We start from the raw sequence: 25,630 nt of genomic DNA, 5'->3' as shown, positions 1-25,630 counted from the left end.
AACGTGTGGACAGGAAGCAAGATTTGTGGGCATGAAATACACACTAGACATGAAATTTTTAATCTCTTATCTATCCAATAGTTTGCATCTTTTGCTCCTGCCAATTCTCCTGGCTTACCTACATAACTTTTCTTCATGTGGTATGTTTTACATAGAATTTACAGCGCAGAAACAGGCCTTTCAGCCCAACAGGTCCATGACTGTGTATATGCTTCAAACGAGTCTCCTTTCACCCTTGTCATCTAACTCTATCAGCACAACTTTCTATTCCTTTCTCCCTCATGTTTATCTAGCTTCCCCTTAAATACATGTTTCTGAAGTGACAGCTTCATTTATTTGTTTATTTCCTCCTTTAGCATATCATATTTCTTAGCTGTCGCTTTGGAAACAGGATGCTTCAATCCTATGATTGACTATTACTGTTTGCAGTGATCTTGGGTGGTTGGACATCATCAGATTTTTCCTCTATCTACTTTTCTGCTGGCTTGTTGGGAGTGAAGTTGGTGTTTAGTGTTTTTTTTAGGGAGGGGGTGCGGTTGGTGGTTGTCAACCAGCAGGGTTGTCAACTTCAGCAGATGGAGCAAACATTTGCTGAGCACACAGTTAGCTGACCTCTAACCCCATCAACAGTGACTGGTAAAATGGCATTACTTGTTTCTACTGAGTCAGTCATAGCTCAGTGCAGTGTTCTTGGCTGTGAGTCAGAAGTTCATGGATTCAAGACCCCTTCCAAAATCTTGAGCACAAAAGATTATGCTGACACAACAGCACATTACTGAGGGAGTACTGAACTATCAGGGGTGCTGTCTTCCAGATGAGATGTTAAACTGAGGCTCTGTCTGTCCTCAGGTGGAATTAAAAGGTTCCATGGCACTATTTGAAGTTCAGGGCAGTTCTCACTAGTGCTCTGGCCAATGTTGATCTGATCCCTCAATACCTACAACTGATTATCTGGTCATTACCATACTTTCTTTTAAATTCTTTCACAGGGCTGGGATTTTCTGGTCCCACCTGTGGGGCAGGAATCATCGTGGGTGGCAAGGAAAATTGACAAATCAGCCAAAGGTCCGTTGACTTCGGGTGAAAGTTTCCGGTCCATGGTGGGTGGGATTGGAAAATCCCGACTGGAATGTGGGCATCGCTGGCTGGCATTTAGTGCCCATCCCTAATTGCCTTTGAGAAGGGCAATACTGTTGTTTCTTGGACTTTGCTATGTGTACATTTGGCTGCTGCATTTTCTACACTGTAAGAGGGACTGCACTTCAAAAAATACTTCATTGGTTGTAAGTGCTTTGGAACATCCCGAGGCTGTGAAAGGTGATATACAAGTAGGAGCTCTTGGTCTCTTAGCCCAGACAGATATTTTCAGACACAATACTAAACTCTTTTCCTAGGATAAGAATATTTTGCCAGTATGTTACCTGGATTTCTTGGGATATTAGAAATGTAGCAAGGGAGCTGTGTGGGAAAAGGGCTAATTTGGATTACAGGACTTCTCCTAGCTGTATAGTTAATATGCTACTACTACACATAATTTTTCAACTCTTTAACAAGTCAATAACTCAAGAACTGTTAGGTGATTTTAATTAAGTCCATTCACTATCAAGATGAGATCATGTGAACAGTTGTAGGAGAGAAAGGTCTTGATTAAAGAGACCTGTAAAGAATCAGGAACTCAAAGCAATGGTGTTCAGGGCTCATCATCATCAACTTCCTCGACCTGATATGGAGACCCTTCATTCACGCGAACATCCTGGTAATACTGGTACTCCGCTATCAGATCAAGCATGTCAGCTTCAGCATCGGTAAACTCCGCCTCATCCATGCCCTCACCAGTGTACCAATGCAAGAAGGCTTTCCTGCGGAACATAGCAGAAAACTGCTCACCAATGCGCTTGAACAGCTCCTGGATGGACGTTGTATTGCCAATGAAAGTAGCTGCCATTCTGAGGCCTCGTGGTGGGATGTCACAGACAGCTGTCTTGACATTATTGGGGATCCATTCCACAAAATAGGGGCTATTTTTGTTCTGGATGTTCAACATCTGCTCATCCACCTCTTTCATGGACATGCGGCCCCGGAAAACAGCAGCAACGGTCAGGTAGCGGCCATGGCGAGGGTCACAGGCAGCCATCATGTTCTTGGCATCAAACATCTGCTTGGTGAGCTCGGGTACGGTGAGGGCACGGTATGGCTGGCTACCACGGCTGGTCAGAGGAGCAAAGCCAGGCACAAAAAAATGTAGGCGGGGGAAGGGGACCATGTTCACTGCTAGTTTACGCAGGTCAGCATTCAGCTGACCAGGGAAACGCAGACAGGTTGTTACACCGCTCATAGTGGCCGATATCAGGTGGTTCAGGTCGCCATAACTCGGAGATGTCAGTTTGAGGGTTCGGAAACAGATGTCATGGAGAGCCTCATTATCAATACAGAAGGTCTCGTCTGTATTCTCTATCAGTTGGTGAATAGACAGGGTGGCATTATAAGGCTCTACCACAGTGTCCGATACTTTGGGCGAAGGTATAATACTGAAAGATAGCATCATTCTGTCAGGGTATTCTTCACGGATTTTGTTGAGGATGAGAGTGCCCATGCCAGCACCAGTACCACCACCCAGTGAGTGAGTGATCTGAAATCCCTGGAGGCAATCGCACCCCTCTGCCTCCTTCCTCACCATATCCATGACTGAGTCGGCCAACTCGGCTCCTTCAGTGTAGTGGCCTTTGGCCCAGTTGTTAGAGGCACCGCTACGTCCTAGAACAAGAGATGTCAAATAAAAAGTTTTACTAGAAGACATGAACAGTCAAGGTTGAAAGGCCATTTGGCCCAACAAGCTCACCTCCCTCCAGTATTCTAAATCCTGCAGCTAGCAGTCTGAACACCCTTCCTGACATTGTTTTGAATATCTGGTGTGGCAGAACGTTCCAAATACTTGTCACCCTTTCAGGAAACAACATTCAAATACCTGCTTAAATCAAGTTTTCATTAATTAAGGTTGTTTGGTTCTCTTTACAGTGAATTAATATTGCAGGTTTTTAAACAACTTAATATTTTATATCTTTTCTCAAGGTTGCCCTTAGCCTTCTCTCAAGATGCTAGAACTTAGCTCCTTTAAGCTTTCTCAACTCACCCCTTGACATTTGGAATGATTCTTCTGGTCTTTTTTGCATGCCCCCCCGCTAATACACATATCCTTTTTGAACAGTTTGACTTATATAAAACACATCACTCGAAGTGTGCTCTGAACATTGTAGCAGGAATTCACAGTACGACCCTTATTCTGGCATCAGACCCCAGAATTCTAACCTTTTTAAAACTGCCTTAACAAGTCTACCTTTTACTCCCAGGTCCTCACCAAGTCGTCACCTTGTGCCAATTCTATTCCACGCGTTAACTACATGGGTAGTTCATCTTCACTCCTAAGTTGGGTAGCCCGGCTCACAACCTACCTTGTGAGAAACTCCCCCAAATGGCGGAATCTTTGCTTCCTGTGGGGTGGGTGCATAATGGAGTCAGGCCTGTGCCCCGGATCAGATCGGAGGAGGCCTCAGTGGTCGCCAACTGCCAAGATGGGCTGTTATACCCGAGACTTTGTCCCAGTTATTTTGTTAAATTTTAGGCCCTCTAGCCTTCACCCACTCCCATGGCCCCCTCATACCCTCCATGTCAAATTAATGCCAATTCATGGCAACCCAGCCACCCATCCACCACCCTTTGTCAATACACCCTTCCATGCCAACTCACCCAGTATCCACCATGGCAGACCTCAGGAGCCATATTGAGAGCAAATAAAATAGAGTTCTAAATATCTATTTCAGCTTTTCCTTTAGTAAAATTAACATTCCCATTCATCAAAGCCCATTCAAAACATTTTAATCCCTCAAGTACTTAATCCTTTAGAAAAACAAACAGTTGTATTCATAGCCCTACTTCAAAGAAAGCTAATACTTTATTAACCTCTGAACTGTCAATCAAACTGTGAACTTACAATCTTGTACTGATAACGATAGATTGTGGAAATCAGCCAAGCATTAATAATGGTATAATGATAGCCCTTGAGGTACTGTCAACAAACAGCTATTGCAACTGAAGCCAGATGTTTTTTTTCAACTTTCAATGGCACAGGCAGCCTTCTTTTAAATTGAAGGGCTGGGGATTTGAATAACTTCACAGCTTGAGTTTTTTTAACCTCTTACTGACACATGGAGGCTTTTTTAAATCTTTAAAGGGCTTGGGATTTAAATAACTTGACAGCCCTCAAGACCTTGCCTGCCTTTCAAGAGCTTTTACAGCTACTCTAAAAGTTCGTAACTCCACACTGCAGGTTAAAGTCCCCGCTACAGTGAAAATGGGATCTGTTTGAACTCAGCACTGAGTTCAAATATACCTGCTAAGTTTGGGTTCCCCGCATGTGTAAATCACACCCCATCGCCTTTCCCCTGTTGGTGAAAATGGGATCAGTTGGAAATGAGGGAAGGACTTCCAAATCTGGGTCCCACCATTTTCAAAGGTCTGCATGACTCTGCAAAAATCCAGGCCCTAGAGAGAAACTTAGATTAGCTATGCAGCTGGGTGAAGAGATAGCAAATTAAATTCAACACAAATATAAAAGCATTGTGCAAAGGGCAAAAAAGTGGAATGTAATTATGCAACAAATGTGATTAACAATTTGAAATAGATTTACAGCCCAATATCTCCAGTGTATAAACGTAACAAGAAATAGAATATGGAATTCACTATCACAGAAAGCATTTGAAATATATAGCATAGATGTATTTAAGGGAGAAGGGAATAGTTACAATGGTAGATTTACATGAAGAAAGATGGGAGGAGGCTTGAGTGGAGTATAAACATTGGCATGGAGTGGTTGAACCAAATGGCCTGTTTCTGTGCCATATATCCTATGTAAATAGGAACAGGAGTAGGCTACATGGCTCCTCAAGCCTGCTCATCATTCAATAAAATCATGGCTGATCTGATCTTGGTCTCAACTTCACCTTCCTGCCTGTTCCTCATAATCTTTGACCCTCACACAGTCTAAAAATTTATTTCTCAGTTTCAAATATATTCAATAACTCAGCCTTCACAGCCCTCTGGGGTGGAGAATTCTAAAGATATATGAACCTCAGAAGAAATTCCACCTCATAACTCATCAGAAACAATGCCCTCCTAGTTCTCGATTCCCCCGTGAGGAGAAACATTCTCTCAGTATCTACCCTGTCAAGGCCCCTCTTTTAAGTATCAATAAGATCACATCTCATTGTTCTAAACTAAGTATAGGCCCAAGCTTCCCTCTTATGACAATCCCTTCATCCCAGGAATAAACCTAGTGAACCTTTTCTAAACTGCCCCAATGCAAGTAAATCCCTCCTTAAATGAAGACCAAAATTGTATGCAGTACTCTATGTGCAGTCTCAGCAATGTCCTGTACAGCTGTAGCAAGACTTCTCTATTTTTATACCCCATCCCCCTTGCAATAAAGGCAATTTGCCTTCCTAATTACTTGCTGTACCTGCATGCTAACTTTTGTGATTCCATGTATGAGGACACTCCAGATCCATCAATACTTTAACTTTCTGTAGTTGCTCCATTTAAATATTTTGATTTTCTATTATTCCCAGCAAAGGGGATGACCTCTCATTTCTCACATTATACTCCATGTGCCATTGTTTTCCCTCTCATCTAACCTATGTATATCCCTTTGCAGACTCTGTGTCCTCCTCAAAATTTGTTTTCCCACCTACCTTTGTATCGCCAGCAAAGTTAGCTCAGTTCCTTTATCCAAGTCATTGTAAAATGTTGAGGCTCCAGCACTGATCCCTGTGGCACCTCACTAGTTCCAGTTTGCCATCCTGAAAATGACCCATTTATCCTGACTCTGTTTTCTGTTAGTTAGCCAATCTTCTTTTCAAGATGTAAAGAATCAGGAACAGTCGTGATCTTCACAATCAGCTGAGATACATCTACCGTGCATGAGCGAGATGTGCGTGCACTGGGCAAGACACAGCGGACTGGTGAACAGGGACTGCTGGTGTTGGTGGTATCCATTCTCCAAAGGGCTAGCTCTTATTCTGCTTGAGTTGATGAGGTTTGAGGCGTGACCCTCACAGCCATGTTGTGTGGTACCTGTAAGGAAGTTGGGCCACCAGTCAAGATTGCAATGGACAAAGATGGTTTATCTTGTGAAGCATAGACATAGTGAGTGAGTTCCTGTATCAGCTGGAGGTAGGAGTGGGTTGATTCAGCTCATCGTGCTCTTGTGAATCAGAAGGTTGTGGATTCAACTCCCATTCCAGAGACTTCAGCACAGAATCTAGGCTGATACTCCAGTGCAGTAGTGAGGGAGTGTGGCATTGCTGAAGGTGCTTTTTTCAGATGAGATGTTAAACCAAAGTCCCACCTGCCCCCTCAGGAGGACATAATAGATCCCACCACTCTATTCAAAGAGTTGGAGAATTCTCATCATTGTCATGGACCCTCGACCAATATCACCAAGAGAGATTATCTGGTCATTATCGCAATGCTGTTTGTTAGTCACATTTCCTATATTACAACAGGTCCTACACCTCAAAAGTACTTTAGTAGCTGTAAAGCATTTTGGGACATTGAGGTTGTGAAAGGCATTAATAGATGTTAATCTTGCTTTCTTTTGGCCTGTATATTTTACAGTGAGGGTGTGAGTGGGTATTATACATCTCACGCGGTGCCAAAATGATCCCATCTTCCTTCCTTTTCTCCCTCCCTCCACCCAAAAAGATAACCATATTCCCAAAGGGAAACTCACTGTGATCTCTCTAGAACATTGAGGAGGAGCATAAAACACAGGCACCCAGCAACAAAGGGCATAAAACAGATGGTGAAACAGTAGAAAAACAAAAACAGCCAAACGTTCCAACTGTAATAGTAACCAGGTGATTTAAAAACACTTCTGCCTTTCATTTATCATCTAGCAACACTGGATGGCTGTTTGACAGTGTGAACACTGGGGTGGGGGTTATTCTTTCTCTTACACACATGGCTGAGAGGGTTACACCTCAAACCTCTGACTCAAGCAAAATAAGAGCTGACCCTTTGGAGAATGGTTGCCACCAAAACCAGCAGTCCCTGTTCACCAGTCTGCTGTGTCTTGCCCAGTGTGCGCACATCTCGTTCATGCATGGTAGATGTATCTCAACTGGTGGCTGAGAAGGACAATGTTGGTGACCACTGTTATGGTCAGTACAGTAGGGTGCTGAGCTGGGAGAAGGTTTACAAGCAGAAATACATATAGTGCTGTCCTTATGAGCAGCCTTTATATGCAAGTTACAGAAGGAAGATCAGAATGCTTCACTACATAGTTTGCAGAAAGTGAATCAACAACTGATTCACTGAGATTCAAAGGATGAAAAGAAACAGAAGAAAGTTCCCCAAAACCATCAGCTGGGTCCAGTACTCCAGCTTTGCCAACTCTAAAACTCCTCAAAACTTGCAAGGCTGCTTCCTCAGAATTCATTGCTCCTGTGCACGTTTTCTCTTATGCTGTGAGCCATTGTCGCAGAACCAGAATACAGCGAGAGATTAGTTGCTGAGATGCTTTCTAATGAGATACAATCTGCAGTGGCTACTGTTTCAGACAGGGTAGAGATGATGCAGATGGTTCCCCCTTATCCCATCTCTCGATTTACTGAAGACGCATGTTTTAAAAGGAAAAGGTTTGTTTTTTTTTTTCTATTCTGAGTGCTGTAACTGTCAAGGAAAGTCAAATGACAGATTTTCTCAGGTTTTAATGATAAATGTTTATTATTCAATACCTGAGTGTATTCGCAACCACACGCAGTGGCACATTCATATACACAAGCACACACACACAGAGAAAAAATTGTGATTACAAAAAAAAGGTGGCATGCACTTAGGTCTTGAGTTCAGAAGTTCTTTGTCCCACTTGTATGTCCCTGAGATGCAGTATTGAAACATTGCAGGTCTGTAGTTCCATTTGTGGTCCACTGGAGAAGAGTCTAGAGGTTTAGGAAGATGAATTCGCTGTGGTGTATTGCTTGCAGTAGCAGATATCTCTTGCTCCACTCCAGTCAAGGTGCAGTCAAACTCCTGTCATGAAAACCTGGTTTAGTTTCTCAAATAGAGAGGTAAAGGTCAACCTGAACTCTGCCTACTGATGGTTCTCAGGCAGGGTCCTGTTCTTTCTCCCTTGCAGCTCCAAAAAATGTCCTTATCTGAAACCTAGTTTCTGTCATGTGACCAGAGTGTTCCTGTCCATTGTCTTAACTAGGCCATTGTTAAATAATAGGGTCCAAGTTTCATCCATTCTCATATCACTGTGATAGAATAGAGATTTTCACACCCATCCTCTGGAATTCCACTCCGCAGCTGAAAAATCTGCAAGCAGTATTGTGAAATGGTTTCTTTAATTATTTGGAGAGGAGGAGTCATTAAGCACAGGAAAGGTCTGTTGCATTTTAATGACTTCTCAAAGATATATCCTGAAAGTTTATTTGCATTTTAATGTCTTGTCCAGACATGAAGTTTAGCTCAATGGTCTTGCGTAGTTTCATACGTATTGACAGGAAAGAAAAGGTCACCTGACCTCTCAACTCCATTTTGAATTAGAGTAGTGTACATTTTGAATTTATACTCCATAAGTCCATATTGTATGAGTATGACACTTTCATGACAAATCCCTGTGTCAGAGAGCTACATGAGGTAGATAGGCTATTGGGCAGGTCCCATGTAGGATGTGGGTGAAGAAACAGTTCCAAATGAATGCCAGAGATACTCACTTCACCCTGCTTTTGTTCATTGTGTTCTACCCTGCAACATGGTCTAACTAGAGTTTCACAATTTTAAACTTGACTGTGTCTCTTACCAGGGAAAAGTAGCTGAGGCAGTTTCCCACTGCCATCCTCATGGTTTTTACTTCCCAGGTAGGATATGATGCTAAATAGCCCCATATATCCCAATGATGGGGGTGGGGGGAGCTGGCACCCATCTGATGCAAATCGCCTTGCTGGATGTCAACCCAGTCTTCAGAAGCTGAGTCAATCAGAGGATTTAAAGACTATATTCTAGTTTCTACTCAAGCAAATTTGCCTGGAGTGGGACTTGAACCCTTCAGCTTCTAAATTGGAGGCAGGAATGCTACCACTGTGCCAAAGGGTCACTGCATTCATCATAAGAATGGCAATTTAATAACATATTTTAAGGCGGTGATGTTGGGGAATGGTAATAAGTGCTATAAAATGCTTAGTACATTGAATTAATGGAAAGTAACAGTGGGTTCTCCTACCTTGCCTGGCCTGGTGAGGTATAAAGTCATGAGGTATGAGGTCTAAAGGCATTGCCTTCAGATGCACGCTTAAGGCTCAGAGTTGGGAGCCATTTGTTTCCATTCTCATTTTCAGATGGGTCCTCCAGTCCTTTCAGGATTCAACTTGCTCCTGTCTCTCACCGTAATGGCAACATTTCTATGGCTTAATTTCTCTGAACTGCGGAACTTCTAGATATTGTGTAGTGCTAGAAGCTCCACCAAACTGCTCCTCCAGTGGTTTCAGCATGGTAGGGGGCATCACTGTGGTTCAGTCAAGTGTTTCTTCAGGAGCCTGTGGTTGGTGATTTCTGGCCCAGATGCAGGTTGCAGCAACCTGCACATCTGTCAGGGCATTCTGGCCCAGCCCAGCTCAGTTGGCTTTCTAGTGTTGGTCAAGGAGTCCAGATGAGTGTTCATTGTGAGGGTTGACAACATGTTTCTTGGCCTTTGTGTGACTTTTTCCTCCTCTCAGCATACATTCAGAACTTCCGCTAATCAGCAGGACGTCTGTGGTCTGACTGAAATCCTTGACCATTTGCTCTCCTGACCTGTCCAAAGTACAGCAGACAGTTGATCCTGAGCCTGCATGGTTCCAAAATATGGATCCCAGAGAGGTGCCAATACTGACATCACAGATTCCTTCAGGGAGGGCCCAGCTGCAGTGTCCATTGAGGTGATCACAGGTTCCATGGTTGACAGCAATATGTCAAAACCATGCACAACCCTACACAAGTCGGTATGTACTCCTGCACATTGAAATGCAGCAAAAACTCCCAATCAGGCCAATGCATTTAAATAGCATTTCTCTATTAAAGGTTGTGCGCCTCAAGTTCTGCATCTCTGTCCAATAGAGTTACGATGCAAGAATGCCACCTCCAGATATAGTTTTACCTCCAGTTCACAGATCATTGAGCCCACCACTTTGTAACTTTTCCTCCAATTTTGAGTGATCTCAATCATATGCCCAATAATCATCTCTAATGATAGGGCAGAAAGCTTGAGGATAGCCTCACAATGAAGCATGGGTAGACTTGGGCAGGAATGACAAAAGTTATGGAGTAAGATCCTAAACACCTCCATCTGCAGCAAAATGGATGAAACCCAGTTCAAGATTATACACCACACATAAACTTCATAATTTCCATCCCATCAGATGGCCATGGTCAGAAGAGTACCTTCCTACTGCCAGGTTGCAATACACATTCATTCTGGTTAGCAGTCCAGAAGACCACTAAATATGAATGGCTTTGCTAATCTAGAAGACCCTGGTTGGTGCAGCTAAGTCTGCCCACTGGGGTGGGTTAGCACCATCTGCCCTTCCCATCCCTAAAGCATGCACACTAGCTGCAGTATGACACATCACCCTCCAATGTAGCATGGTCATTCGCTTCAACATCCTCCATGGATTGCCCTTGTTTGATTCTACCACTACCTGTCCTAAAATAACCAACAGATCTGAAGCCATAGCCTCTTCTCCAACTCCCTCTTCACTCCCCAGTTCTCCAAGGATCCATCTATTTCTCTTCCTCATCTACATTTTGCCATTTGATGATATCCATAGACAGATGCTCGCTTGAATGTTGATGACATCCATCTGTAATTCTCCATCACATTTTTTTTCTTTATTCTTTCATGGGATGTGGGCGTCATTGGCAAAGCCAGCATTTGCTGCCCATCCCTAACTGCCCTTGAACTGAACATTTCAGAGGACAGTTAAGAGTCAACCACATTGGTGTGGGTCTGGAGTTGCACATAGGCCAGACCAGGAAAGGATGGCAGATTTCCTTCCCTAAAGGTCACCATTACTGAGACTAACTTTATATTCTAGATTTATTAATTGAATTCAAATTCCACCAGCTGCCATGAAGGGATTTGAACCTCTGGATTACTAGTTCAGTGACATTACCACTTACATCACCAACTCCCCACCTTCTCTTGTCCCTAATATCAACTCCAATTATCTGACTGCCTGTCTGATGAGATAGTATTTTATTTTCTCCAAATGAATATCAGATGGATCAAAAAACCATCATTTTTGGCACCAGCACACCCTTCCCATCGACTGTTGTCTGCTCTTCTACCCACGGTCTCAAGCTGATCCAGGCTACACACAGATTAATTTATTGAAAGAAGACATTGTTTGAACCAAACATCATATCATGTCTGTCACCAAAAAAACAAAATACAACAGCAAAAAGTTAAATTCACATAGCAAAATCAGGCCCTCAAAATGTCCAAGAACAATTCATGAGCAATGGATTACTTTTGAAGTACAATTATTATTGTTATGTGGATAAATGCAGTGTACAATTTGTGTACACTAAAGTTCTACCAATACCAAATGAACAAATAACCTCTATCTTATTCAGGCTATATGAAGAAACTCTGCTAAAACTTAAAAATAATGGAGATTTATAAACTTTCTAGTGTGTAGATAAGAAGCAACTATAGTGCATTCCACAATGAGCCCTCATATACAGCAGAATTAGGAGGAATAGAGACCATCTGAACTTACAGGGCATAAATAGTGGGTAACTCTCCAGTGACTGGAGTCACATCTGGTGCAAAGGAAGATGGTTGTGGTTATTGGAGGCCTATCAGTTTAGCCACTGGAAATCACTGGAGTTCCTCAGAGCAACATCTTAGGCCCCATCTTCAGCTGAGTCATCAATGATCTTCCCTCCATCATAAGTTCAGAAGTGGGTTGTTTGATGATGATTGTAGTTCAGTTCCATTTGCAATCTTCAGAATGAAGTAATCCATGCCCAAATGTAGCAGTACCTGGATAACATCCAGGCATGATCAGATAAATGACAAGTAACATTTGTGTCACACGTGCCGGGCAATGACCATCTCCAATAAGAGAGCCAAATCATCTCCCTTTGATATTCAGTGGCAATATGATGAACTAAATTCCCCACTAGCAACATCCTGGTGTTTACCATTGACCAGAAACTCAACTGGCCTAGCTTCATAAATACTGTGGCTACAAGAGCTGGTAAGATGCCAGGAATTCTTGGGTGAATCGCCCACCTCCTGACTCCCTGTCCACCATCAACAAGGCACAAGTCTGGAGGATGATGAAATACTCCCCACTTGACTGGATCAGTACAGCTGCATCATCATTCAAGCAGCTCAATACTATCCAGGACAAAGGAAACTGCTTAATCTCTACCCCTTCCACACTGACACACATATGCAGTGACAAGTTGCACTGATCCAAGTTAGCAAAGTTTCTTCGACAGCACCTCCTAAACTGGCAACCTCTATCAGATAGAACACGGGCTCCTGAACTGTGGGTAGTGATCTCAATGTCTGTGTTGTTTGGGGGGGGGGGGGGGGGGGGGGGGGTGGGGGGTGGGGGGAAAGAGTGTGTGTGTGTGTGTGTGTGTGTGTGTGTGTGTGTGTGCGTGCGTGTCCACACACAGTCTTCCGTTGCCAGGGAATATGGAGGGCTTGGCTGCACCTTACATGAACACAGAAAATAATATTTTTCACGAAGTCTTTTAAAAACTCAGATTTTGATATTTACTTATTTTTATTCATTCACGGGATGTGATCTACACTCGCTGGGCCAGCATTTATTGCACATCCCTAGTTGCCCTTGAGAAGGTGGTGGTGAGCTGCTGAAGTCCATGTGGTGTAGGTACACCTGCAGTGCTGTTAGAGAGGGAGTTCCAGGATTTTGACCCAGTGACAGTGAAGGAACGGGGATATATTTCCAAGTCAGGGTGGTGAGTGGCTTGGAGGGGAACTTCCAGGTGGTGGTGTTCCCATGTGTCTGCTGCTCTTGTCCTTCTAGATGGCAGTGATTGTGGGTTTGGAAGGTGCTGTCTAAGGAGTCTTGGTGAATTCCTGCAGTGTATCTCGTAGATGGTACACAAGATGATGCATTATATGTTGATCTATAACATTCAAGCTTTAATAATTATATCCCAAATGTTACTATGCTACTTTATTGCCGTTCTGTTTCTGTTGGTGTCTGGGGTCACAATTTTCAAGTATTAAAATGGGTCACACATTGGAAAATAGTTTGGGAAGCAGTGAACCAGAAGGAGAAGGGCAGCAGGTGCATGATCATACCATCACCACCAAGTTTCCCACAGCATCTTGACATAGATACAGATCACTGCTCCTTCATTGTCAGTGGGACAAAATCCTTGAGTTCCCTATCTAACAGTACTGTGGGAGTACCTTCACCCCAGACTTCAGCAGATTGAGAAGGCGGCCCACCACTACCTATTCAACAGCAATTTGGAAATGTGAGAAAGATAGCAGCAGACTTCAGGAGAGCATAGGAAGATTAGTGAAATGGAAAGATACGTGGCAGATGAAATTTAATGCAGTGTAGCATGAAGCAATACATTTAGGGAGGACGCAAAGGAGAGAAAATAAAATAAAGGATAAATTTAAAGGGGGTGCAGGAACAGAGAGCTCAGTGTTCACATTCACAAATATTTGGAAAATGCAAGACAAGTTAATGAAGCTGTTAAAGCATGTGGGTCCCTGGCTTTATTAATTAATGCATAGCGTGTAAAAAAAACCAAGTTATCCTAAAGCTTTATAAATTACAGATTGGGCCTCAGATTCTGGACATCACGCTTTGGGAAGGACGTCAAGGGCTTGGAAATGGTGCAGAGCAGATTTGATAGAACGATACCTGGGATGTGTGCGGAGACTAAAGAATAGCCCTGCAAATGTTTCCTTTTCAAGTATTTATCTAATTACCTATTGAAAGCTGCAATTTGAATTTGCTGCTACCACTCTTCCAGGAAGTGCATTCCAGATCACAACTCACTGCACAAAGTACTTCTCATTTCCCCCAATGAAATTTTCCAGAAACTGGGATTGTTTCCTTAGTGTAGAGAAGGATAAGGGAAGATTTAATAGAGGTATTCAGATTTATGAGGGGCTTTTGGTACAATAAATACTGAGAAACTATCTCCAATGTTAGACAGTCAGTAACCAGAGGACACAGATTTAAAGACACTTAGTAAAAGAATCAGATAGAAGATGAGGAGAATTTTTTTAAAATATAAAAATACAGTTGGTTTTACAATCTGGAACTCTCTGCCTGAACAAGTAGTGGAAGCAGATTCAATAGGAACTTCCAATGGAAACATTTACAGGGTTATGGTGATAGAGCAGAGAAGTGGGACTAATTGGTTAGCTCTTTGATAGAGCTGTCACAATAACTGACCAAATAGCCTCCATCTGTGCTGTAAGATTCTATGAATGAGGCTGGAGCAGTAAATGCAGGCCTTTCCAGCGAAGTCCATGTCTTGAGAATTAATTAAAAAACAGCTTAATGGAACAGTATACAGATGTTGGTTCCCTGGTGAAATAAAGACAGTATTCTCAAAATAATTTTAAAATTTGAGGAACAATTTAATTTTGTAGAACAAAATGTTCACTTCACAGTTAGATTTGACCTGTTTTACCAGTTGGATGGATGTTACAGTTGGTTACACGGAGTATTTCGATCATTTTGCTTTCCCAGCAGGGAAGCTGCGTTCACAGAACACAGGCCAGAGAAATTGCTACCACATTATAGCCTCAACGTCTCACTTGTGCTTCCTCACTATGGCCAGAATCTTGTTATCTATTATTCTGCACATCTGTAACAATGACACTAGATTATTGTGCTTCATTTATTTAGGCCTCTTGTCAAACTCCACAGCTATAATAGTACATTTAAACCTCTGAAAAGTAGAAGCAACTTATCAATCCTTCAACCAATCGATAACCAACTATATATTTGCATTCAACTCATGGAGAACTTATATACACCTAGGTTGAATCCCGTGGCTCTACTACACAAGAGCTACAAAATAGTCCCAGTATTTACATAAAACGTCACTTACCAAACACAAAGTTATCTGGTCTGAAAAGGTGTCCAAAGGGTCCAGAACGGACAGAGTCCATAGTACTAGGTTCCAGGTCCACAAGGATAGCACGAGGCACAAACTTACCACCTGTTCAGAAGTAGTTTAAAAAAGAGAGATAAGTACAAATAGTAGAAAGCACCTGAAAAATGTTAAGATGCAAGATTGGTACCTGTAGCCTCATTGTAGTAGACATTGATCCTCTCCAGTTGAAGATCACTCTCTCCACGGTAGGTTCCTGTAGGGTCAATGCCATGTTCATCACTGATGACCTCCCAGAACTAAACAAGAAATAGGACGACATCAATGCACATTTAGGACTCAGGTTAGTAAAATGCCCTTGCTCATTATTAGCTTCCACAAATATTCTTGGAGGAAGAAAAGATCTTTACTGCCAAAGAAGTAATTTTTGAAGTGTAGTCACTATTGTACTTTTTGAAGTGTAGTCACTATTGTAATGTAGGAAACACGGCAGCCAATTTGCACACAGCAAACTCCCACAAACAGCAATGTGATGACGACCAGATAATCTGATTTTGAAGTGTTGTTTGAGGGATAAATATTGGCTAGGACACTAGGGGTACAAGCCTGCTCTTGCTTGATAGTGTCATATGAACTAGGAGCAGGAGTAAGCCATTCAGCCCTTCAAGCCTGCTCCACCATTCTGTAAGGTCATGGCTGATCTGATTGTAACCTCCTGCCTACCCCAATAACCTTTCACCCCCTTGTTAATCAAGAATCTATCTAGCTGTGCCTTAAAAATATTCCACTGCCTTTTGAGGAAGGGTTCGAAAGACTCACGACCCTCAGAAAAAATTTCTCATCTCTGTCTTAAATGACCAATCCCTTATTTTTAAACCATCACCCCTAGTTCTAGATTCTCCCACAAGAGGAAACATCCTCTCCAGATTTACTCTGACAAGACCCCTCAGGATCTTAAAGGTTTTGATCAAGTCACCTCTTGCTCTTCTAAACTTCAGTGGATACAAGCCTAACCTGTCCAACCTTTCCTCATAAGACAACCTGCCCATTCCTGGTATTAGTCTAGTAAACCTTCTCTGAACTGTTTTTACATCCTTCCTTAAATAAGGAGACCAATACTGTACACATTACTCCAGATGCAGTCTCAGCAGTGCCCTGTACAACTGAAGCATAACCTCCCTACTTTTGTATTCAGTTCCCCTCGCATTAAATGATAACATTCTATTAGCTTTTCTAATTACTTGCTATACCTACATACTAGCCTTTTGGTGATTCATGCACTAGGACATCTAGATTGCTCTGAATATCAGAGCTCTGCAATCTCTCACCATTTAGATAATATACTTCCTTATTCTTCTGACCAAAATGGACAATTTCACATTTGCCTAGATTCTACTCCAGATCTTTGCCCACTCACTTAATCTATCCTCGTCACTTTGTAGCCTCTTTACCTCCTCTTCACAACTTACTTTCCTACCTATCTTTGTGTCATCAGCAAATTTAGTAACCATACCATCTGTCCCTTCATCAAAGTCATTTATATAAATTGTAAAAAGTTGAGGCCCAGCATCGATCCCTGCGGTACACAATTTGTTACATCCTGCCAACCAGAAAAAACGCACTTATGGCTACCCTTTAGAGTCATGGAGGTCTACAGCACAGAAAAAGGCCCTTCAGCCGATCAAGTCTGCGCCAGTCAAACAAGTACCTAACTATGCTAATCCTATTCTCCAGCACTAGGTCCATAGCCTTGTATGCCATGGCGTCGCAAGTGCACATCCAAATACTTCTTAAATGTTGAGGGTTTCTGCCTCTACCACCCTTTCAAGCAGTGAGTTCCAGATTCCCACCACCCTCTGGGTGAAATATTTCTTCCTCACATCCCCACTAAACCTCCTGCCCCTTACCTTAAATCTAAGCCACCTGGTTATTGATCCTTCCACCAAGGGGAAAAGTTCCTTCCTGTCTACCCTATCTATGCCCCTCATAATTTTATACACATCAGTCATGTCCCCCCTCAATCTCCTCTGCTCCAGGGAAAATAACCCCAGTTTATCCAATTTCTCCTCATAACTAAAACTCTCCAGCCCAGGCAACATCCTGGCAAATCTCTTCTGCACTCTCTAGTGCAATCACATCCTTCCTATAATGCGGATTCCAGAAGTGCACGCAATACTCTAGCTGTGGCTTAACCCACGTTTTATACAGTTCCAGTATAACCTCCCTGATCTTATATTCTATCCCTCGGCTAATAAAGGCAAGTATCCCATATGTCTTCTTAACCACCTTATCTATCAGTCCCGCTACCTTAAAGGACTGGTGGACGTGCACACCAAGATCCTTCTGATCCTCGGTACTTCCCAGGGTCCTACCAGTCATCGTGTATTCCTGTGCCTTGTTTGTCCTGCCCTAGTGCATCACCTCACACTTATCTGGATTAAACTCCATTTGCCACTGATCAGCCTATCTGACCAGCCCGTCCATATCCTCCTGTAATCTAAGGCTATCCTTCTCACCATTTACCACTCCACCAATTTTTGTGTCATCCGCGAATTTACTGATTGACCCTCCTACATTCAAATCTAAATCATTTATATATACACCACAAACAGCAAGGTACACAACACCGATCCCTGTGGAACCTCACTGGACACAGGCATACAGTCACAAAAACGCCCCTCGACCATCACCCTCTGCTTCCTGCCACTCAGCCAATTCTGGATCCAATTTGCCTTGGATCCCATGGGCCCTTACCTTCATTATCGGTCTCCCATGCAGGACCTTATCAAAAGCCTTGCTGAAGTCCAAATAGACTACGTCAAATGCATTGCCTTCAACTACACAGCTGGTCACCTCTCTGAAAAATTCAATCAAAGTGGTCAGACACCACCTCCCCTTAACAAAACCATGCTGACTGTCCTTGATTAATTCCTGCCTCTTCAAGTGTAGATTAATTCTGTCCCTCAGAATTGCTTCCAATAGTTTCCCCACCACTGAGGTTAGACTGACTGGCCTGTTGTTCCCTGGTTTATCCCTTCCTCCCTTCTTGAATAACGGTACCACATTGGCTGTCCTCCAGTCCTCTGGCACCTCTTCTGTGGCCAGAGAGGTATTGAGAATTATTGCCAGCACCCCTGCTATCTCCTCCCTTGCCTCATTCAACAGTCTGGGATATATTTCATCCGGGCCTAGAGATTTATCTACTTTTAAGCCTGCCAGACCACTGAGAACCTCCTCCCTCTCGATGCTATTTTCTTTAATTATATCACAGTCCTTCTGCCTGATTTCCATACCCACATCATCTCTCTCACTTGTGCACACCGACACAAAGTATTCATTTGTTTCCTGTTAGTTAGCCAATCCTCTATCCATGCCAACTACACAATGAGCTTTTGTTTCCTGCAATAACCTTTGATGTGGCACTTTATCAAGTGCCTTCTGGAAATCTAAATACAGCACATGCACTGGTTCCCCTTTATCCACAACACATGTGACTTCTTCAAATAACTCCATTAAGTTGGTTAAACATGATTTCCCTTTCACAAAACCATGTTGACTCTGCCTGATTGCCTTGAATTTTTTAAGTGCCCTGCTATAACGTCTTTAATAATAGGTTCTAACATTTTCCCTGTGACAAATGTTAAGCTAACTGGCCTGTAGATTTCTGCTTTCCGTCTCCCTCCATTTTTGAATAAAGGAGTTACATTTGCTATTTTCCAATCGAAGGAACCTTCCCCGAATCTAGGGAGTTTTGGAAAATTAAAACCAATGCATCAACTATTTCACTAGCAACTTCTTTCAAGACCCTAAGATGAAATCCAACAGGATCCGGAGATTTGTCAGCCCATAGCCCCAACAATTTACTCAATTATCACTTTTCTGTTGATTGTAATTTCCGTGGGTTCCTCCCTCCTTTCCATTTCCTGATTAACAGCTATTTCGCGGATGTTACTTGTATCCTCTATAGTGAAACCAATGCAAAATGCCTGTTCAATTCATCTGCCATCTCCTTACTTTCCATTATTAATTCCCCAGACTCACTTTCTATAGGACCACACTCAATTTGTTAACTCTATTCTTATTTAAATATCTATAACTCTTACTAGCCAACTTCATATTTACAGCTAGCTTTCTCTTTTACTCTAATTTGTTCCTCCTTATTAACCTTTTTGTCATTTTTTGTTCTTTATATTTTGTCCAATCTTCTGATTTGCCACCCATCTTTGCGCAATTATATGCATTTTAAGTCTGATATTGTCTTTAACTTTTTAGTTAACCACAAATGGTGGGTTTTCCCCTTGGAACTTTTCTTTCTCATTGGAATGTATCTATTCTGTGTATTCTGAAATATCCCTTTAAAAGTCTTGAGATCTTTTACATCCACCTGCAAAAGCAGACAGGGCCTCAGTTTAATATCTCATCTGAAAGGCGGCACTTCTGACAGTGCAGCACTCCCTCAGTACTACATTGGAGTGTCAGCTTTGACTTTTGTGTTGGAATTCTGGAATGGGACTTGGACCCGAAACTGTATGACACAGAGGCGAATATGCAACCAACTGAGCCACAGCTGTCACTCAAAAGATACTAAAGGACTATATGCTTACTTACAATATCTATTTTGAAAGATTGCTTTGCCCTTAATTGCTTTCTATTAGAGTTTTCAATGTGAGAAATGGTCCTCAACAGTGAACTCTAAGTGACATAATCAGTATGGCCATTCATAACCCAGAATGTATCATTCAACCAATACAATCATGACTCGATCCTTCAGTTCCGAGAGTAAATTTCTGTGAGCAATATTATAGCATTACATACCACAAAATAAGCATCTGTGCTTGAGAATTCTGCTTTGTACTAGCTTCTGATTTATCCAAGAATGACGATTCATGAAGTTATTTTCTCCCCATCACTGATGCCAGCCTCACTGAACACACTCCCTCCTTGTCAGAAGCCCCAATATTTGCTTGGGCATCCTTGCACTAAGCACAGTTCAAATTTTATACAAAGCCCACTTATCCTGATACTTTCTTGCCTTAGTTTATAGTTGTGAACATGTACTTTGCCAAACATCTATAAATTTGTTAAAAATGATACACAAAAAAATAGCAGGGTATGTCATTAAAGAGCACAATGTTGAAAAGCTGATATAACGATTGTTCTTCAAATGGAAGCATTCTCTATGCAACAAAAGAATTGGTTTGGCATCATTGTTTTTTTGATGCTTTCATGGGATGCAGATGTCACTGACAAGGCCAACATTTGTTGCCCACACCAAATATCCTTGAGGTGGTGAGCTGCCTTCTTGAACTGGGGCAGTCCACATGGTGTAGATATACCCACAGTGTTGTTAGGTAAGGTCATAAGAAATAGGAGCAGGAGTAGGCTATTTGGTAGTGAGTTCCAGGATTTTGGCCCAGCAGTGAAGAAGGAATGGCAATACATTTCCCAGTGAGGTTAGTGTGCGACTCGGAATGGAACTTGGAGGTGGTGATGCTCCCAGCATGCAATGGAAACTGTCAGATGTTTTGTGTTGAGACACAGCATTCATGAGCTGTTCGCTCACAACATAAGTGATCAAATCTGTTCTTGGATTGAGTCTTTTCTCAGAATGAATACTTATAATTTTATAGAAAAGCAAGTAACCATAATCTACATTGTCGCTTTTATATTAACATTAACAAAAAACGAAGGAAAGGTAACAATTGCTAAGTGAACATGCGGGCTGAACTTTTGGTCCGAGGTCAGGATCCCAATGTTGGATTAATTTCCCATCTGTTCAGCACCGGCCACTATGTTGAAGTGCAGATCAATTAAGGGTCGAGTGCGTGCTCACTGTCCAATTATGGATGGCAGGTGGACTCCCAAGGATGAACAGCACACCAATGGTGCGCCTTCACTGTCACTGGACACATCAGTAAAGCCTGCACCTCCATGAGGCTTATCATTGCTGCAAGAATGTCCTGGACCGGCAGCACAGAGTTCCATCATTCTCTCTGTGTGCTCTCAGCACCTTTGAGGTATGCTGGCCCCCATCTCTTCAGCATCTGTATCCGGTGACAGTGTGGTCTTGACGGGTTCAGCTCACGAAAGATGCCATAGGATCAGGAGAATTTAAAATTTCTCTGATGCATCTCCATGGTATGACCCTGTTCACAGAGCACAAGTGAGCTGCCATGAGCCAGACGAGTCAGACATTCATAATAAGCTATGTGAGGATCTATGGAATGTCCCAACTACATGTCGTCATCATCCTCCTGGAATGTAGGGACTATGGGCATCCGCTGCATCTCCTTGACAGGAGCCTTATCACAGAGGGTATGTATGGTGCCATAAGCCACTGTGGAGTCAAACGTTCACAGATACAATGTGAGGATCTATGGAGTTTCCTCACTGCATGTTGTAATCATCTTCGAATCTAATGGCTATGAGGGCCTCCTGAGCACGCCCACCTTGTCTGGGCAACGCAATAGTCTAATTGTCGTCATCCTTGCCTTCGAGGACCTCATCACCCTCATCCCCGTTGACATCCTCATCAGAGGAGATGTGCAGCTCCTCCGCCAGTTGCAGCACCAGGTTGTGAAGTGCGCAGCAGGCAACGACGATGCGTGACACCCTCTGTGGACTGTATTGCAGGGCTCCACCAGACTGGTCCAGGCACCAGAACTTCATTTTCAACATTCCGATGGTTTGCTCCACCAAAGTGCGAGTTGCAGCATGAGCCTCATTGTACCTTCTTCTCTGCTGCACGGGCATCATCAGCCATGTCCTCTGCAGGTAGCCCTTATCCCCAAGGGGGCAACCCTGCAGTCTGTGTGGACCCTGGAAAACGTCAGGGATCTGAGACTGAGAATGTAGGAGTCGTGGACACTCCCTGGGAATCGTGTGCAGATCTGTAGGATGCATTTGTGGTGGTTGCACACCAGCTGAACATTCAGCGAGTGGAAGCACTTGTGGTTGACATAGTTGACTGCTTGTTGCCATGGAGATTTAAGCACCGCATGAGTGCAGTTGATGGCACCCTGCACCTGTGGGAAACCTGAGATCTGTGCAAATCCCAATATTTTTGCTTCCTGGCTTTCCTGATACTGGGCAAAGTGCACAAAGTTGTGTGCCTTTGCAAATATGGCATCCATGACCTCCTGGATGCACTTGTGTGTGGAGGCTTGCAAGATCCTGCAGGAGGCACCTGTGGAGCCCTGGAAGGAGCTACTGGCATAGAAATTGAGCGCAGTGGTCACTTTCACAGCTACTGGCAGTGAATGCCTTCCATGGCGCCAAATCTTGCAGCAGGTGGCATCCGTGACTGACCAGTTCCCTGGACATGCACAGTCTTTGGTGACACTGGTTCTCAGTCACCTGTATGAATGATGAGCACCGTCTGTAGACCCTGGATCTAGCAAGGCGCCGATCTGCGACAGCTCGCTATGGCTCTTCAGCAGCGTGCGCAGGAGCCCCAGCTGCTTCTTCTTCTTGAGGGTGCTGCTCCTCCCGCTGCTCAGCCAGGCACCTCCGTTGCTCTTTTCCCCGCTCCCTGCAAGCCATGAGTCATACAGCTAGGTCACCAGTCTCCAAGCTCCTGATGTACTCCTCCTGCAGATGAAAGAGAGAGACGCGTGGGTTAGCTTGTGTATACTAAGAACCTCTCTTGGTTAAGTCTGAAGGCCCCTGAACGCATGCTGGAGAGTGCTGGCCACCACTTGGAAGGCCAGAGTTTACTGCGCTGCGTGGCAGCCTGAAACCCCACCCACCTCCGGCCCAACTCCACCTGACTGATTGGCGGCAGCTTTGCCCTTTTGACTGCATGCTGTGCTCTCAACTCAGGCATTCCCCTAACTCGCACAGCAAGACTACACTGTTAGCTTGAACCATGGGAGAGACTGCTCCAAAACTGAATGAAGACATTGCAAGGGGCTGTGAGCACCTCCACCAGTGACTGCTCCATGACCAGCTTTTGCAAGGAGATTGTATAACTTCCCAGTCGTCCAATCGTTCTGCAGTCCACTAAAATGTTCATTAATTTGCAGTCTGTGCCCAAGGGGTGAAAAGTTCAGGAGCATTTGGTGGAACATTCATGCTTCTGTGTTGCTTGAGTGGGCAGATAAGCTAGAAACCCGACTCCACACGTGTCAATGTAGCTATGCCTGAACTGTCTCAGCTGCGGGAGAATGCTCAGTGTATACAAGGTTTCCTTAATGCCTGGTTGCTTCCCTCCACCACCCCCCACAACTGCACGTGCTTGGGCACTACCATCAGATCGTGCTGCCTTGCCCACCCCCCTACCTTGCCCCAACCGCAGTGCAGCCCTTGTCCCGGCACCAATGTGGCTAGTCGTGAAAAAGAGACTTGCCTGTGCCCTTGCCTGAATGCATGGGGCCTTTCCCCTGAAGTTGAACGGGCAACCCTCACGAGCGCTATGCAACTTTAGTGTGCACTCATCTCAGTTCCCCTCGGAGTTCAGCTCGCTAGGTGTACCCCTTTTAAATACTGTTGTGAAATGCATCAGCATGCTCAGATGATCCTGTGTGGGGGGAGGATTCCAGCGAGCGGGGCTCATAATGATATGCAGAAGTATTAAAATGACTTTCCTAACCTCCGGCGATCATCGGTGGGTGGAATGGACAATCGCAAACTTGTTTCATGACAGCGTGAAACCAATTTTTGGCCTTCTCGCCATATTGTCTGCTCATGCCCACCGTGACACCCAATGGCAACGTGCCTGGAAAATACCAGTCATCATCAATTTTTTTTGCACTATGTTCTTTTTACAGTAAGTATAGAGTTGTACAACATACTGTAGGTGCTGCCTGACCAGTCCTACGCAAGTTTAATAAAACTATTTCACTTTTGAATTTTATAACAAATTGAAATAAATCCCAACGCTTGTTAGCATTTCTAATAGCTTTAATGACCTACAATGCTGCTGTCAATGATTTATTCACCTGTAGCCCTTTGCTCTTCTCACCATTCAGTTTATTTTCTAAGGTATAAGTCATGTTTCTATTTTTCTTACCTAGGTGTATCACCTCACGTTTATCTATGTTAAAGTTTATTTGCTGATTAACTGCCCAGTCTATAAGTTTTCCAACACCTTCTTGAATTATGTTGCATTTCTGCAGTGTTGTTTGGTATCATAGAATCACAGTGCAGAAGAGGCCCTTCGGCCCATCGAGTCTGCACCTACATGTGAGAAACACCTGACTTACATACCTAATCACATTTACCAGCACTTGGCCCATAGCCTCGAATGTTATGACGTGCCAAGTGCTCATCCAGGTACTTTTTAAAGGATGTGAGGCAACCTGCCTCCAACACCCTCCCAGGCAGTGCATTTCAGACCGTCACCACCCTGTGGGTAAAAAAGTTTTTCCTCACATCCCCCCTCAACCTCCTGGCCCTCACCTTGAACTTATACCCCCTTATGACTGACCCTTCAACTAAGGTGAATAGCTGCTCCCTATCCACCCTGTCCATGCCCCTCATAATCTTGTACACCTCGATCAGGTCGTCCCTCAGTCTTCTCTGCTCCAATGAAAACAACCCAAGTCTATCCAACCTCTCTTCATAATTTAAATATTTCATCCCAGGCAACATCCTGGTGAATCTCCTCTGCACCCCCTCCAGTGCAATCATATCCTTCCTATAATGTGGCAACCAGAACTGCACACAATACTCCAGCTGTGGCCTCACTAAGGTTCTATACAACTCCAACATGACCTCCCTATTTTTGTAATCTATGCCTCGATTGATAAAGGCAAGTGTCCCATATGACTTTTTCACCACCCCACTAACATGCCCCTCTGCCTTCAGAGATCTATGGACACACACGCCAAGGTCCCTTTGTTCCTCAGAACTTCCTAGTGTCAAGCCATTTATTGAATACTTCCTTGTCAAATTACTCCTTCCAAAGTTTATCACCTCACACTTTTCAGAGTTAAATTCCATCTGCCACTTATCTGTCCATTTGACCATCCCATCTATATCTTCCTGTAGCCCAAGACACTCAACCTCACTGTTAACCACCCGGCCAATCTTTGTGTCATCCACAAACTTACTAATCCTACCCCGCACATGGTCATCTATGTTGTTTATTTAAATGACAAATAATAGGGGACCCAGCACAGATCCTTGTGGTATGCCACTGGACACTGGCTTCCAATCACTAAAGCATCCTTCTGTCATCACCCTCTGTCTCCTACAACTAAGCCAATCTTGAATCTACCTTATCAAATTATCCTGTATCCCATGTGCATTTGCCTTCTTTATAAGTCTCCCATGTGGGACCTTGTCAAAGGCTTTGCTGAAATCCATATAAACTACATCAACTGCACTACCCTCATCTACACACCTGGTCACCTTCTCAAAAAATTCAATCAAATTTGTTAGGCATGACCTCCCTCTGACAAAGCTATCCCTGATCAAAGCTTGCCTCTCCAAGTAGAGATAGATTCTCTCCTTCAGAATT

The 25,630-nt window shown here is 43.5% G+C and overlaps 1 protein-coding gene across 1 annotated transcript in view; it reads right to left on the bottom strand.

The window, feature by feature from the left end:
• Nucleotides 1–1,689: 1,689 nt before the first annotated feature.
• The window catches only part of LOC121280839 (tubulin beta chain-like), a 36,836-nt gene continuing 12,895 nt past the window's right edge, over nucleotides 1,690–25,630 (bottom strand). Inside the window, exons 2-4 of the mRNA XM_041193115.1 lie at nucleotides 15,359–15,467; nucleotides 15,166–15,276; nucleotides 1,690–2,754 (exon numbers count right to left, since the gene is read on the bottom strand). Of these exons, the coding sequence (XP_041049049.1) occupies nucleotides 1,691–2,754; nucleotides 15,166–15,276; nucleotides 15,359–15,467 (1,284 nt within the window). The 3' untranslated portion in view covers nucleotide 1,690. The remainder of the gene's footprint in view (nucleotides 2,755–15,165; nucleotides 15,277–15,358; nucleotides 15,468–25,630) is intronic.

The sequence above is a fragment of the Carcharodon carcharias genome, chromosome 8, assembly GCF_017639515.1.
Source record: "Carcharodon carcharias isolate sCarCar2 chromosome 8, sCarCar2.pri, whole genome shotgun sequence".
Taxonomy (NCBI): domain Eukaryota; kingdom Metazoa; phylum Chordata; class Chondrichthyes; order Lamniformes; family Lamnidae; genus Carcharodon; species Carcharodon carcharias.
The sequence above is the reverse complement of the archived record's forward strand: the minus strand, read 5'-3'. Positions and strand labels throughout refer to the sequence as shown.